The sequence below is a fragment of the Podarcis muralis genome, chromosome 6 (genome assembly GCF_964188315.1).
Source record: "Podarcis muralis chromosome 6, rPodMur119.hap1.1, whole genome shotgun sequence".
Classification (NCBI taxonomy): Eukaryota; Metazoa; Chordata; class Lepidosauria; order Squamata; family Lacertidae; genus Podarcis; species Podarcis muralis.
Window position 1 is genome coordinate 35,698,743 of NC_135660.1, and position 13,137 is coordinate 35,711,879.

Genomic DNA, 13,137 nt, shown 5'->3' on the forward strand with positions numbered 1-13,137 from the left:
GACTTCGGGGGGAAGAAAAGAGCAGAAGTCTGCTTGCACAGTGTTGGATGTCTCAGTAAAGCTCTGGAAGAAGGGAATTAATAAAGGCAAGGAAATGCTTTTGTTGGTTTGTTTAACAGAATTTATATGACGCTTGAGTGTAAAAAAAAAATCCTTTAAGTGGTTTACAAAAATAAGTTACTGAAAGTGCCTTTCTACACATGCACCAAGAAATAGCTCACAGTTGAACACAGAAATTATGATTGGACAAACCTCAATGTCTGCATCAACCTAGTGTATACTACTGCTTGCTTCAGAACTCACACTGCATTAATTGGTTACAATATGCTCACTGTTCTATTGTTTCAGTTATACTGAATGGACAACTAAAACTGGCATTCCTGACTTGGCTGTTGCAAGCTACTGGTCTTCTAAATTAAGCAGAATTAGAGATTTTGTCTGTGAAGTAGCAAACTTGCCACAGTTGAGAGAGCTTATATTTGGCTTTCATTTCTGGAAAGCTAAACCCAGAGCAATCTTTGCAAATGTTATAGGTTTGTGATATTGATTGATTTAAGCTTGGAAGATGGGAGTTTCATTTGGAGGGAGGTTTGGAAGTACTCATAATCTGTCATATTCATGAGTTATTGTCTAGTTGTTTAGACGGCATAATTAACTTGTTATTCTACTATCTGGCATAAGCTAACACAAAATGCAGTATGCTGTAATGAATATGTTTCATGCTTTGACAGTTCCATATATTTATTCAAGTTGCTTTGTAGCCTCACTACTAAAAATGGAAGGTTTTATCTGTTTTAGATTTTTTTTGTTTCTGTCTTTCCCTCTTTAGTACGTACCCACTTGCTGCATCATTATGGCACCCATATTAATCCTGGATTATGGACAGGTTGAATCTCCCCGATTCCTCACTTTGCCCCACTTCAATCCAGGGGCAGACTACAGGTTTAGGAAGGTTCCACTTTCAAATCCATCTTGTACAGCCCACTTAACTTGTTTGTGTTTTGCCCCAAGATGAAGTAGTGAGAGGGATGACATAACTCTGAGGCTCTTGCCAACTTCAAATCCTCAACAAGTAATTAGTAAAGCAACATATTCTAGTATCCTTACTTCAAAGATTGAATTTCAATCTATTTTACAACTTTCTTTGAAAATGGATTTGGTGTTTGAGCCCCAAATACAGAGTGACATCCTGAATGTGTGCACCAATTCTCATCTGGATGCTTTAATCTTCATGGGAGATTATTGTGTTGTGTCTTCCTTGAGCTGGATTTGGAATTCAGAATTCTATCCTGAATATGTGTACCAACTTAATTTTTGTATCTCAGTGTTCGGAGGAGTTGTTACGTTACTCACTCATGCATGCTGAACAGGAGGAATTGCCCCCAAAATCTTGTTGTGGGTAGTGAGTGTACAGAGCTGTAGAGCAACTTGCAACAGCTAGTTGTTATATTTTTGCACAAATTCATGGTGTACTTTAAAAGTTATTAAAATAAATTATTTGTATTTTTCTCTCTTAGTTCATTGGATTATTGCTTGATGGTGGAAAATGGGCGAGATAGAAGGCACTTACAGAGTGCTGCAGACTCCAGGTTCTCGTTTGGGAGTCCAGAAAAATTCTGGAGTGAGCACCCTGGAACCAGGACAGAACCTCTCCTCTGCCATAGCCTCAACACCTGCTAAAACACATGAGAGGTCTCTACAAATGAGGATAAAGCATTTGGACAACACTGTGGAGATACTTGATATTGAGGTAAAACTTTCAGTATAGCTTTGGATTTTTGTCTGTATGCAACATGGAAAAGGGATTAATTTGAGAAAGGGAGTGAATCATAGAAAATGCACTTAATGAGGTTAAAAGGTCTTTAGCTATTCTGGTGAGGCATATAGGAACAACATGTAATGTTACAAATATAAGAATCTCAAGAGCAAATCAAACACATGGTTTAATTAATTTATTTTCTCACTAAAACCCCATTACATGTGGGAGTTAAAACAATGTTAAACCACCATGGTAAAAATGTATTTACCTCCCCATATAGTCTGTATGTGGCCATGTAAGCAGGTGTCCTGTTTTTTTTGGAGGACTGGTTTATTGTCAGTGCCCCTGTTCTTAATTGGGGTGGAGGGATGATATGAAGCAAATGGGGGAAGTGAAGTGGTTTTTCCATTTCTCTGTGTTTGACCAATGATAAGGAGTGCCCCCAGCCAAAATGTCTAAATATTGTGAAACTTGGAGGAAGAAATATATAGATAAACAGAAAAAATTCCTTCCAGTAGCACCTTAAAGACCAACTAAGTTAGTTCTTGGTATGAGCTTTCGTGAGCATGCACACTTCTTCAGATAAGTATCTGAAGAAGTGTGCATGCACACGAAAGCTCATACCAAGAACTAACTTAGTTGGTCTTTAAGGTGCTACTGGAAGGAATTTTTTTTGTTTTGACTATGGCAGACCAACACGGCTACCCATCTGCAACTGGAACTATAGATAAACAGGATAGTCTTGAGGATACCGCCAATGTACACCTTGGCTAGGGCCAAATTGGCTTTTTCTGTTCCTACCCCCCACCCCAATCATACCTGTGCTCATATTGATAGAAAACAAGAATTCTGAAGCACTTGTTTATGAGTGTTCTAAATTAATCTTTTCTGTAGTTTCACTTGGAGGAGAGAGGCAAAACTAGATTATCATTCTAGATTTTCATTAAGCAATTAGTGGGGGAAATGCTTTATGCCATTTACCCCTGATACTTTTAGGTAATGTATTTCTTCATAAATGTAGGATACGTTTTCATTACAAATGGTTGTACAATTCCTTTAGTCATAAATGCTTCAGAACATTGCTAGGTGAAATTTTCTTGCATAATTCAGATATGAAGTTCTTACTTAAAGTTTCTGAAAGAAAATCTAATGTAGCTTGATATATAGTTTTATTGCCAAAGAAGTACATATTTTATCTTGAATGTGTGTCTCTTGTAATCATATTTTCCCACAACTGGAGCTTCCCAAATGTGTCATTTGGTGTAGGCTGTTTGAATTGGCTATCATACTAAATAATGTTTCCACTTCTTGATACAGACTAGTTGCCCACACTTTCAGATGCACTGTAATAGAGTGAGTACTTTATTTTGTGTTCTGTAACTATGTTTTGTGTGAATTCTCCTCCTGCACTAACTGATGCTGTGACCATCACTGACCCTGATTAAAAGAAAACCAAGTATGTTCCTTTGAGTATTTCAGTGTAATCCACCTTCATACAACTAGGGGAGAGGATTTTCTAGAAGGGATTTTCCAGAGGTGACTTAAGTATCCTGTGACTGCTTAACAAAATATATTAACATGTCATCAGGGTGCAGTTAGTTAATGCACGTAGCCAGTTGCAGAACACATCTTCCACTTGCACGGAGAGAGTGGAAAAATAATTCTTAAATTCTTTTGAAAGCTATTGAGTATTAGAATATTCTCTTTAGCTATTTTTAAAATAATTGTCTGATACTTTTTCTTTAGATTTCTTAAATTGCTGTTTGGTATTTGAGTCATTTTAAGTTTTCCCGGCTTGTTGCAATAAGTTATCTATGTAAGATCTGAATCCCACAAGTGAAAATGGCCTGCTTTCAAACTTCCATTAAGTTGGGGTTAGACAAGTCAGATGCTATTATTTTATCATGTGTGGTTTATGTGCCACTTCAATAGGCATGGTATAAAAATGGGCACACTTTGCTCTTGTTGTCTTAAATCAGTATTTATATGTCTTGATTTACTTAAAATCAGATCTGTATATGGTTGACCATGACTCACTACATTCTGAGGTCTAAAATAAAGAACTGTTTTTGGAACTCAGAAAGTTTATTGAGCTATACAGGAAGTAATCTGGAAGTTTTTACACGAGGCTGTGATTTCCTGTGGTTATACAGGAAAAAACAGCTGCTAACTAAAGGGAAATATAAAAGCATAAATACACAAACAAAACTGCAGTTAGGCTAAAGAAAGTTTGTTGATTTGAAGGACTGATGGAAAGAAAAAGATGTTAAAATAATTTCATCAGCTGACAGATAGGTAGCCGTGTTGGTCTGCCATAGTCAAAACAAAAAAAATTCCTTCCAGTAGCACCTTAAAGACCAACTAAGTTAGTTCTTGGTATGAGCTTTCGTGTGCATGCACACTTCTTCAGATACACAGCTGACTACTTGTAAACACATTGTAGGAGTTTGTGCTGTGAAGTTACTTTTGACAATATGTGCATACAACATGTAGTAGTTTTTAGGACAGCATCTGGCAAATGCCCAGGATTCCATACTGCTCCCAAAGAAGGAAATAGACTTAACTCAAAAGGTTGTTGTTTTTCCCCCCTGGCAGAGACAATCTTTTCCTTATTCTGATTTTTCTTTTGGTCATTCTTTCATAATGCATTTGTTTTATTTCGTGAAGCTGTATGCTATGAAAGTATTAACTGCTTTAAATGTGCAAAATGGGGGAGGATGAACTCTTTCAAATCCCTTTAAATACTGTGCTACAAGAATCAAAAAGATGTTAGGATAGTCAGTGCCTTGTTGGTTGAGTAGGAAAAAAATAGACAAAATTCCAGAAAGAATCATTGCCAGATGTTTGTCATGACTCTGAATACTCTAAATATGGCCAGTTAACTGCCTTGAGCTTATTTTTATCTGTCCTTAGAAGAGACCTATAATTCATGGCTGTGGATATTACAGGTTCTTCTTAAAAAACAATTTTCAATTTCCATTCTCCCTGTTATTTGGACTGCTATATTGTTAAGCCTGTCATTTTGTTAATGGCTTGACTTTCTTTTGAAACCATTTTTGAGAACAACTGTTTTACCTCCCATGAACTACAAGCCAGTAGCAAGAATTGGGCTTCAGCTAGCACTTGGTTTAGTTGTGTTAAATTGTGCTTCCTTGACAAAAGAACTCATTTGTTCCTGGTAATGGCATTTCCTTATAACTGATTTTTCAGTGGAGCATATTTGAGTCATTTGGGGGTAACTAAAATTGTTATCTAGCACAGAGACATAGTGCCCTAATTGGCAAATACATTGGCCAGTAGCTTGTCTGCTCTTTGGCCTGCTTCTCATGTCATGTTAAGCCAGTATTAAATCCTGGTTTATTTAAACAATGGTTTATTGAACAAACTAGGTTCAAGTTAAATGATGATCTGCAGTCAGTCAAACTAACTGTAATTTGTTTCAGCATATTCTGTCCTTTTATTCCACTTCTTGTCCTCCAGCTGTCTCAACCTGACATCCACTAAACCTTTGTGGTGCCCAACTGCTGACATTGCCTCATTTCCCTTTCCATTGGTTGGCTGTGAGAGTGATGGTGTGTCAAACAGTTACCCTTCCCGTTTGTTCCTCCAAGAAATATCCATACTTTGCACCTTTAACACTTTTCATTTTTCTCTGCAATTGCACTTTTATTTTTTGTTCCATAACCGGCATGCAGTACCATGAAGTCATGCTTTGAGTTTAGTAAGCATTACTTGCTTTGGCACTATTGCATCTCATTCCCTACCCTTTTTTTCTTCTGCTGGAGGGTTTCTTTTTTCTTTTTTTCTGGAAAGACTGCTTTTACTAATTCACATTTAAGTACTTTCATTTTTTAGTTGTAATAAATGTCCAGACCTCATAAGAACATAGTTGAGATCACGAAGGATCAACATCAGAAATGTTTATTGGGACTATTTGACAAATTAAGGAATGCAGTACAATATTAGATCATCACTTCAGAGCATGGGAAGTCACCCAAAGATATATAATTTGGCATCATTGTTCAGCTTTTTTGATTGTATGATAATTTGGAATGTTTTAATGTGGTTTTTATTGGATTGTTAAAATGGAAAATTTAATCATTTTTTAAAAAGAACATAGATGAGATCAGCACTTTTTTTTCTGGGGGGATGCATACCCCTGTACATTTTGTGAATCTAAGTTTGGCTTCATTGAGGGGCAGTATTTCAATATTAGTAGGAAAATGAGAGTACCCCTAAACATTTTTTTAATAGAAAAAAAGCACTGGTTGAAATTAACAGTTTCTGTACTCAGTTGACATTGACACTATCTCTTAGAAAAGATGCTGCTGTTACCACTGCCCCTTAAGAGCCTGCTGGCAGTAGAGACCTTGGTGGTGTTTTGTGGACCACATTGTGCCAGCCTTTGTCACTTGCTAGTCTGTAACACAGTAGTTCCTTGTTCTAATTATTTGCATTTACCCAGAATTTACACATAGTTCTTGGAAGTGTCATGGAGATGGTCAGATTATGAGGAGAAAGGGGAGGAATTCAGGGAGTTCAAGCTGGATAACCCTGGGGAGGGTCCTGGAAGGATAGGGGAGGTGAACCCCAAAAAGTGTCTGAGCCCAGGCAGAGGCCGGTAATCGAGGGACTGGAGAGCTGCATCCAGGGGAGAGACCAAGTGGTCTGGCAGGGGAGCTTTATGCTCCTGTGACACCAGGATCTCTAGTCAGATCCCTCTTGCTGTGGAGTCAGCCCCAGCACTGTCTCCTTCAAGGGAGGAGGCAACTGATGCTGAGCCAGCACCCAACCCTACCTCCATCCCCACTGGTGAGGCACTGTTGTTGACAAACTTTGTAAGCCCAACCGATTGAAGAAGTGCCTGTTTGCTTGCCCCATCCCAGGACTAGGCTGGTCATCATGCTAAGTACTATACCCTCAATGTCCTTCAATAGGAAGATGCAGGGTATGTGTCTTGGTTTACACTTAACCGTGTTTCTATACCTTTTATGCATCTGTTGTACCTTCTAACCCGCACCCTGCCTTTTTACCATTCTGATTTATTGATTAAATAGCTCATCAGAAACTGAACTAAGAGTTCAAGTTACTCATCAAGCAGTGAAGGTCAGGACAAGAATCTTCTTTGTTTTTCTGAAAATAAGAATACATTGTAAAATTGCTCAAGAAAATGTTTGTTAAACTTTATTACCTTGTTTTGCTTCTCAAAATGTTAAGCCTAACATGTACTGCTTTTCCTCACCAACTATTTCTGTCCCTGCACTTTTGCAACTCCTCTCTCCATGCCATGTCATCACTGCTCTAAGATAATTCTTACCTTGCATAAGTCAAGGACTTGCCATCCCATTTCCTTTAGCAGTCCTAGTGAGAACACCTTGGGGAAAGTCTATGCACATAGGTTTAGCATGAAAATATGCAAAATAGTTTCACACACACTCCACCTTCTTGGAGTTCTGTACTTCCCAATTTGTTGTGTACAGGTGTAATTTTTGTAGTTGTTTCATTGTCTGCCTGGTAATGAATTATAGCGCTGCTAAAATAGTAATTCCACATGACTGAAAGTTATGAAGAGCTATATGAGTTTGTCATGGCACTAAAATAAATTCACAACATCTGTGCTATATTAAGGATTATATAAATAATCCTCAAAAGTTGCAGGATTATATTTGTCCTTGCTTTCTATTATTTTTATCCTGCTGTTTAGCCTAATAGCATCACTGTGACTTATAACCGAATAAAACAACATCAAAATGTCACAGCATCATAAAAATGGGATCAATGATGTTGGGACCTACCAGTTTGGTCTGTGAACAGCAGATATGAACAGGGCTACAATTTGAAGCTGATAATTTCACTTTAATGAGTTTACTGTGAGAAGGGAATAGAAGAAAGAGCAATTACTCTTTAAAATGAAATGTTTAACTTAATAGCTGCTGTTGGAACTGCTGAGTGGAAACATCATCTTATATCCATGTGTCATGTAGCTGACTTGTTTGATGACTTGAATTCCTGAGTAAACTGGTGTATCCAGGTAGTTCATATGTATTTGTATGTATGTATTTTTTTCTCATGAGATTTTAATGTGTCTGTAGCATGTTCTTGGATTACATGTAAATGTGTGAGTGACACTGTCTTCAGATTTTGAAGTTTATCAGAAAAGCTTGAAGAAACTGGGGCAGTAAAGCACTTAGCATTATGTCTTGTGTGCTGGTCCCGTTTTAAAGATTTTCTGAGAGTTTCTAGCATAGCTTGCAAGGCCAATATGGATTGTTTAAATAAGGCTTCTGATGTATTCCAATCTTCCTGTGGACATGTTTACCTGCTATTAACATGGTATCAAACTACAGTGTTTTGTGGGCAGTGGCCTCTTCAGTCTTCTGTGTGAAAAGCCAGGAATAGCCAGATCAAGGTTTTGTATCATTGTATCTACTGTAGTGTGTTGTAATTTTGATGGCAGAAGCTGAAATTGAGAGAAGTACTTTGGGTTTACCCAGGGGTCTCTGCATGTCCAGTGGAATTCCTGACTCCCTATGACTGAACCTAAGTCATATCATTACTCTCTAATAGTGACCCTAAAGTGACCTCTAATAGTGCTTGTAGAGCTAACACAACCTGGAAATATTTATTTCTTCAAATGCCAGTGGAAATCATTTTTGTGATTGTATGAAAAAGGCTTATTCTGTATTACAAACTGCTTATCAAACTCCCTTCAGTTTCAGAGGAGATTTTGTAGGGGGGGATGCTGTTGAGGACACATGTCTCTTGTCATATAGTTTTCCGGGCTTAGGTGACTAGAAACAGTGTTCTTCGTACTTGTCACAATTATTCTTTAGTCATATTGATGTCCTCAGTTTGTCAGGAAGAATACTAAAATAATTATTAAAATATTTAAAAGAGCAAATGAAGATTGTTTTTGACTGAACTCTGTGCAGAATGTCCAGCTTGTGTATAGTCATGCTTCTTAACTTGGAGAAGGAAAGTGTGTTTATGTCCTTACAGTTTTGTTATACTTCTGACTTAATCTTGCTTGTTATGTTTCATTGAAGACATTTAATAAAGGACAACTACTAATTCAATTACATCAGTTTTTTAATGACTGAAAGGGGATTGTATCTGACTAAAATCATATGAGTAGAGCTGCTTTAATCATCTTAATATGAGAGTCAGATACAAATCAGAGCTTTTAGAGGGTCACAGAACTTCCTAATTATCGGTGCATCATGAAATGCATTTACCTACTACATTTATATTGTTTCGTTTGTTATTGTGTTATATATTTTTGTATTTTTATACTGTGATCATCAGATGAAGGTTGGTATATAAATTCAATAAATAAATAATATACCACTTTTCTGCAAGTGCACTCAAAATAGTATGTAATTCAAAATAGTGGCATACAATCTCATAGATATGAAACAAAAAGAAAAAGAAATGAGAGAAAGAGGAAAAATGTTCATGTACCAATCTTGCATAGTGTTACATAATTGTTTTAATGGCCAGGTGGAATGGCTAGTGAGTGAGATTGAGAACATTCATTACCTTCCTGCCCTGAACAATAAATACAATGATTTGGTCTGACTGTAAAATAAGAACATAATAAGAGCCTGCTGGATCAGGTCAGTGGCCCATTTTGTCCAGCATCCTGTTCTCTCACTGGTTGATCAGATGCCTATTGGAAAACCTCAAGCAGGACCCGAGAACAAGAGCACTCTCCCTTCCTGTGGTTTCCAGCAACTAGTATTCAGAATCATGACTGTGTCTGATTGTGGAAGCAGAGCATAGCCATCATAGCTAGGAGCCACTGAATTCCATGGTTTAACTATGTGGTATGTAAAGAAGTACTTTCTGTCCTGAATCCTCCAGCATTCAGCTTCATTGGATGTCAGTGAGTTCTAGTGTTACGAGAGAGGGAGAAATTTTCTTTTCCATCCACTTTCTCCATGTATACACTTCTATCACATCATCTCTTACTTGCCTTTTCTCTAAATTAAAAAGCCCCAATGATGCAACCTTTCCTCTTAGGGTGTTGCTTCATCTCCTTTATAATCTCTCCATCCTATGTAATCTGGGGAATAGCTGCTGACAGAGACTGTTCTGGGAGAGTTTTGACTGTGTGTATGTGTGTGTTTTCTAGCATTCAGAATTTATTTGGCATCAAAATCCCAACCCTATAATGAAATTGATTGTTGGAAGAGTCATGAAATGTCAAGGCTAACTTCTCTCTAACACTACTGTAAGATCTTAGGAAGGCACTGTACATTCCAGCTTTTGTTTAAAAGTACTTAATAGAAACTCCTGCTATGTTCTAGCGTGATTGAAATTGGTAGAAACCTTCTACTTCCATTTTAGTAAAATTTGCTTACAATGATAGTGTATAAATGAAAATGTATTTTGAATTATACCACCTATATACTAGATGGAAATGGCATAATTAATATAAAGGTAAAGGGACCCCTGACCATTAGGTCCAGTCGTGACCGACTCTGGGGTCGCAGTGCTCATCTCGCTTTACTGGCCAAGGGAGCCGGCGTACAACTTCCAGGTCATGTGGCCAGCGTGACTAAGCTGCTTCTGGCAAACCAGGGCAGCGCACAGAAATGCCGTTTACTTTCCCACCGGAGAAAGTATTTATCTACTTGCACTTGGACGTGCTTTCGAACTGCTAGGTTGGCAGGAGCCGGGACCCAGCAATGGGAGCTCACCCCGTCACGGGGATTCAAACCGCTGACCTTCTGATTAGCAAGTCCTAGACTCTGTGGTTTAACCCACAGCGCCACCCGTGTCCCTTTTATAATTAATATACAGTTACCGTATTTTTTGCACCACAACACTCACTTTTTTCCTCCTAAAAAGTAAGGGGAAATGTCTGTGCGTGTTATGGAGGGAATGCCTACGGGTGGCATGCCTACGGATTTTCCTCCTCTAAAAACTATGTGCGTGTTATGGTCGGGTGCGTGTTATAGAGCGAAAAATACGGTAATTAAAAAGGCAAGTGATGGAAGATAACCCGTTCAAGCTGTTGAAAGTTTGGATTGAATGTGATCAGTTAGTTCATACTGAATTCTCATTCGCAAGCCCTACATTGCATTCCTCTAGTATTAGAGCGATAACAGATAACAGTTGTTGATATATTTGGGTCATTGCTTAAGAATGCAAACCGTGCTTGGAATGCATTTGGAAAAGTCTTAAAGATCTTCATATGTTTGGTACTAGATACTGGTTAATGTACACGAGCATGTTGTCATTACACATGTGTCCGTTATTCTGTATGATTTAACAGTTAAGCCCTTGCCATTATAATAATATAATAATTTTACTTCAGAAGACACTCCATTATGGATATATTGCTTTCCTGTTGCCTGAATTCCATCCACTCCTTATTCTGACTAATGAGTGAATTGCTGTGTGAAATTGACTAGAGTAGTAGAATGTTAAAAATAATGTAGCTTCTGAAGACTCTTCAGATTGAACTTAAAAGACAGGATGCTGTGTGTGGGATGCTGAAAAGAGACCCCAGAATTAAGAGAATTAGGAGAAAGGTGCCTGCTAGCTGTGAAAAAAGTCAAGATCTGATTTAAGAATTAATTGAGTCAGGAATAGTTTGCAATAAAGAAAGGCAACGACATCATGGAGGAGGAGCCAAGGAGAAGCAAGCTATTGCAAAAACTAAGATAGGGCCTACATACAGTGCTTTTTTTCTGGGGGCACACAGGAGTACGCATACCCATAAACATTTTGTGAATCTAAGTTTGGCCTCATTGAGGGGCAGTATTTCAATATGAGTAGGAAAATGAGAGTACCCCTAAACATTTTTTTAGAATAAAGGCACTGCCTACATATAAGGGCATATAGGGTCTATGGACAGGAAGAAATTTGACTGTTAGCAGCTTTGGAGCCTATATGTTTGTGTTCTAGTGGCCCAAGGAAGTAACACAGCCAGAGAGGCTGCGTTTGAATTCATAAAGATTTGAATTAATTTTCGCCAGTCTATATCTTAAAGATAAAGCATATCTTTAACAACTGTAGGTTGATTATTTGTTATCTGAAAGATGGAAACTGCTCTCATGAGAGTGTACCATGAGAGTGTATAGTAACCCTTCACCCCAGAAAGAAACAAGATCGTTGCGTTTTACTAATCACAAGCAGGAAGTTAAAAACTGTGTGGGATGGATTATAGCTAAAGAAAGGATTGGTAAACAATGAGAATGGAGGAAAATTCTATGACGCAGTCAAAAAATGGCGTCTCGCCAAGACAGGCTTGCCGGAGAAAGAAGGACAGGGGGAGGAGAATCAGGACCATTGGAATGAGAAGGATTGCTGGAATGTAATTTTGACCTGACAGAGCCTCCTGATATACTGGGCAAGTCTGAGAAAAGTAGAGGACAGACCGAAGATTAATATTTTTTTTTATGGAAGCGAGGAACAGCGGCTGTCCCTGAGCGATATGATCTTTGGAGAGTACAAAACCCACACAGAGCATGTCTGTTTCCAATCTGCTTGTGAAAATTATCAGAGATTGCAAATAAAGGAATATACGATAACAACAAGAAGATGAAGAAAGTAATAAAGGACTATCTGGATTGAACTGGATAGAACTGTTTAATTAATGCAGCAATATAAGTGATGTTTGGACTCGTCCGGAGCTTGATGTATGGGTACCCCCAACAAAATTTAAAATTCGGCTGTATAATTTGGAACTAATGTGATTTGGATAATGTGATGTGATTGGCCTGTTAATAAAAATAATTTAAAAAAGAGAGTGTGTGTGTGTATAGTAAAAATGAAATGCACAGGTGGATAAAGGAAAAAAAACCAGCCCTAACAAACCTTCTATTCTAATGATTTTGGAGAGCTTGAAATTTAAAAGCACATCTTGTTTCTTCTTACTTAGTTGAAAGTAGAATTTATGGAATGTTGAGGGTGGTACTATCATAATGTTGTAACCATACAATTGTGGCACTGTATGAATAAACCTTGGCAACATAGGTTTTGGATATTACTATTGAAATATTTATGACCTAATAAATGTTTTGGAATTTTGCATTGTCAAGACTGCATAGTACAGAATGTACAGAATTTTGCTTTTTGTAGCTTCAATGCAAGTAGATGTGACATTAAACCAGGAGTAACAAATCCATGGCCATGTCTATGGCCCCCAAACTTTTTTGTCGCTTCTCAAGACCCCCCCCCAAATTCATTTGTTTAATTATATATTTCTTTATTGACTGCTCCTGTGGGTCCCCCACTGTAATGTCATGGTGTTAATTGTGTTTTTTGGGGTGCTTTTGCCCTAAAGTCATTGTCATCAGAAGCAAGGCTGCATGCCTATCACTATTTTATTCAGCATTGCTTCTGCAGGGTTCAAAAGCCTTCATTTG

At 37.8% G+C, this 13,137-nt stretch overlaps 1 protein-coding gene across 5 annotated transcripts in view; it reads left to right on the forward strand.

The window, feature by feature from the left end:
- Positions 1-13,137, forward strand: part of FARP2 (FERM, ARH/RhoGEF and pleckstrin domain protein 2) — a 64,500-nt gene that overhangs the window by 2,780 nt on the left and 48,583 nt on the right. For 4 of the 5 annotated variants that reach the window (XR_013393160.1, XM_077929968.1, XM_028730967.2 and 1 more), the window contains exons 2-3: positions 1,518-1,750; positions 3,077-3,112. Coding sequence is in view for 4 of the 5 variants with exons in the window: in XM_077929968.1 (XP_077786094.1) it covers positions 1,547-1,750; positions 3,077-3,112 (240 nt within the window). In the remaining variant the exon portion in view is untranslated. The remainder of the gene's footprint in view (positions 1-1,517; positions 1,751-3,076; positions 3,113-13,137) is intronic. The other variant, XM_077929967.1, reaches the window with a different exon arrangement.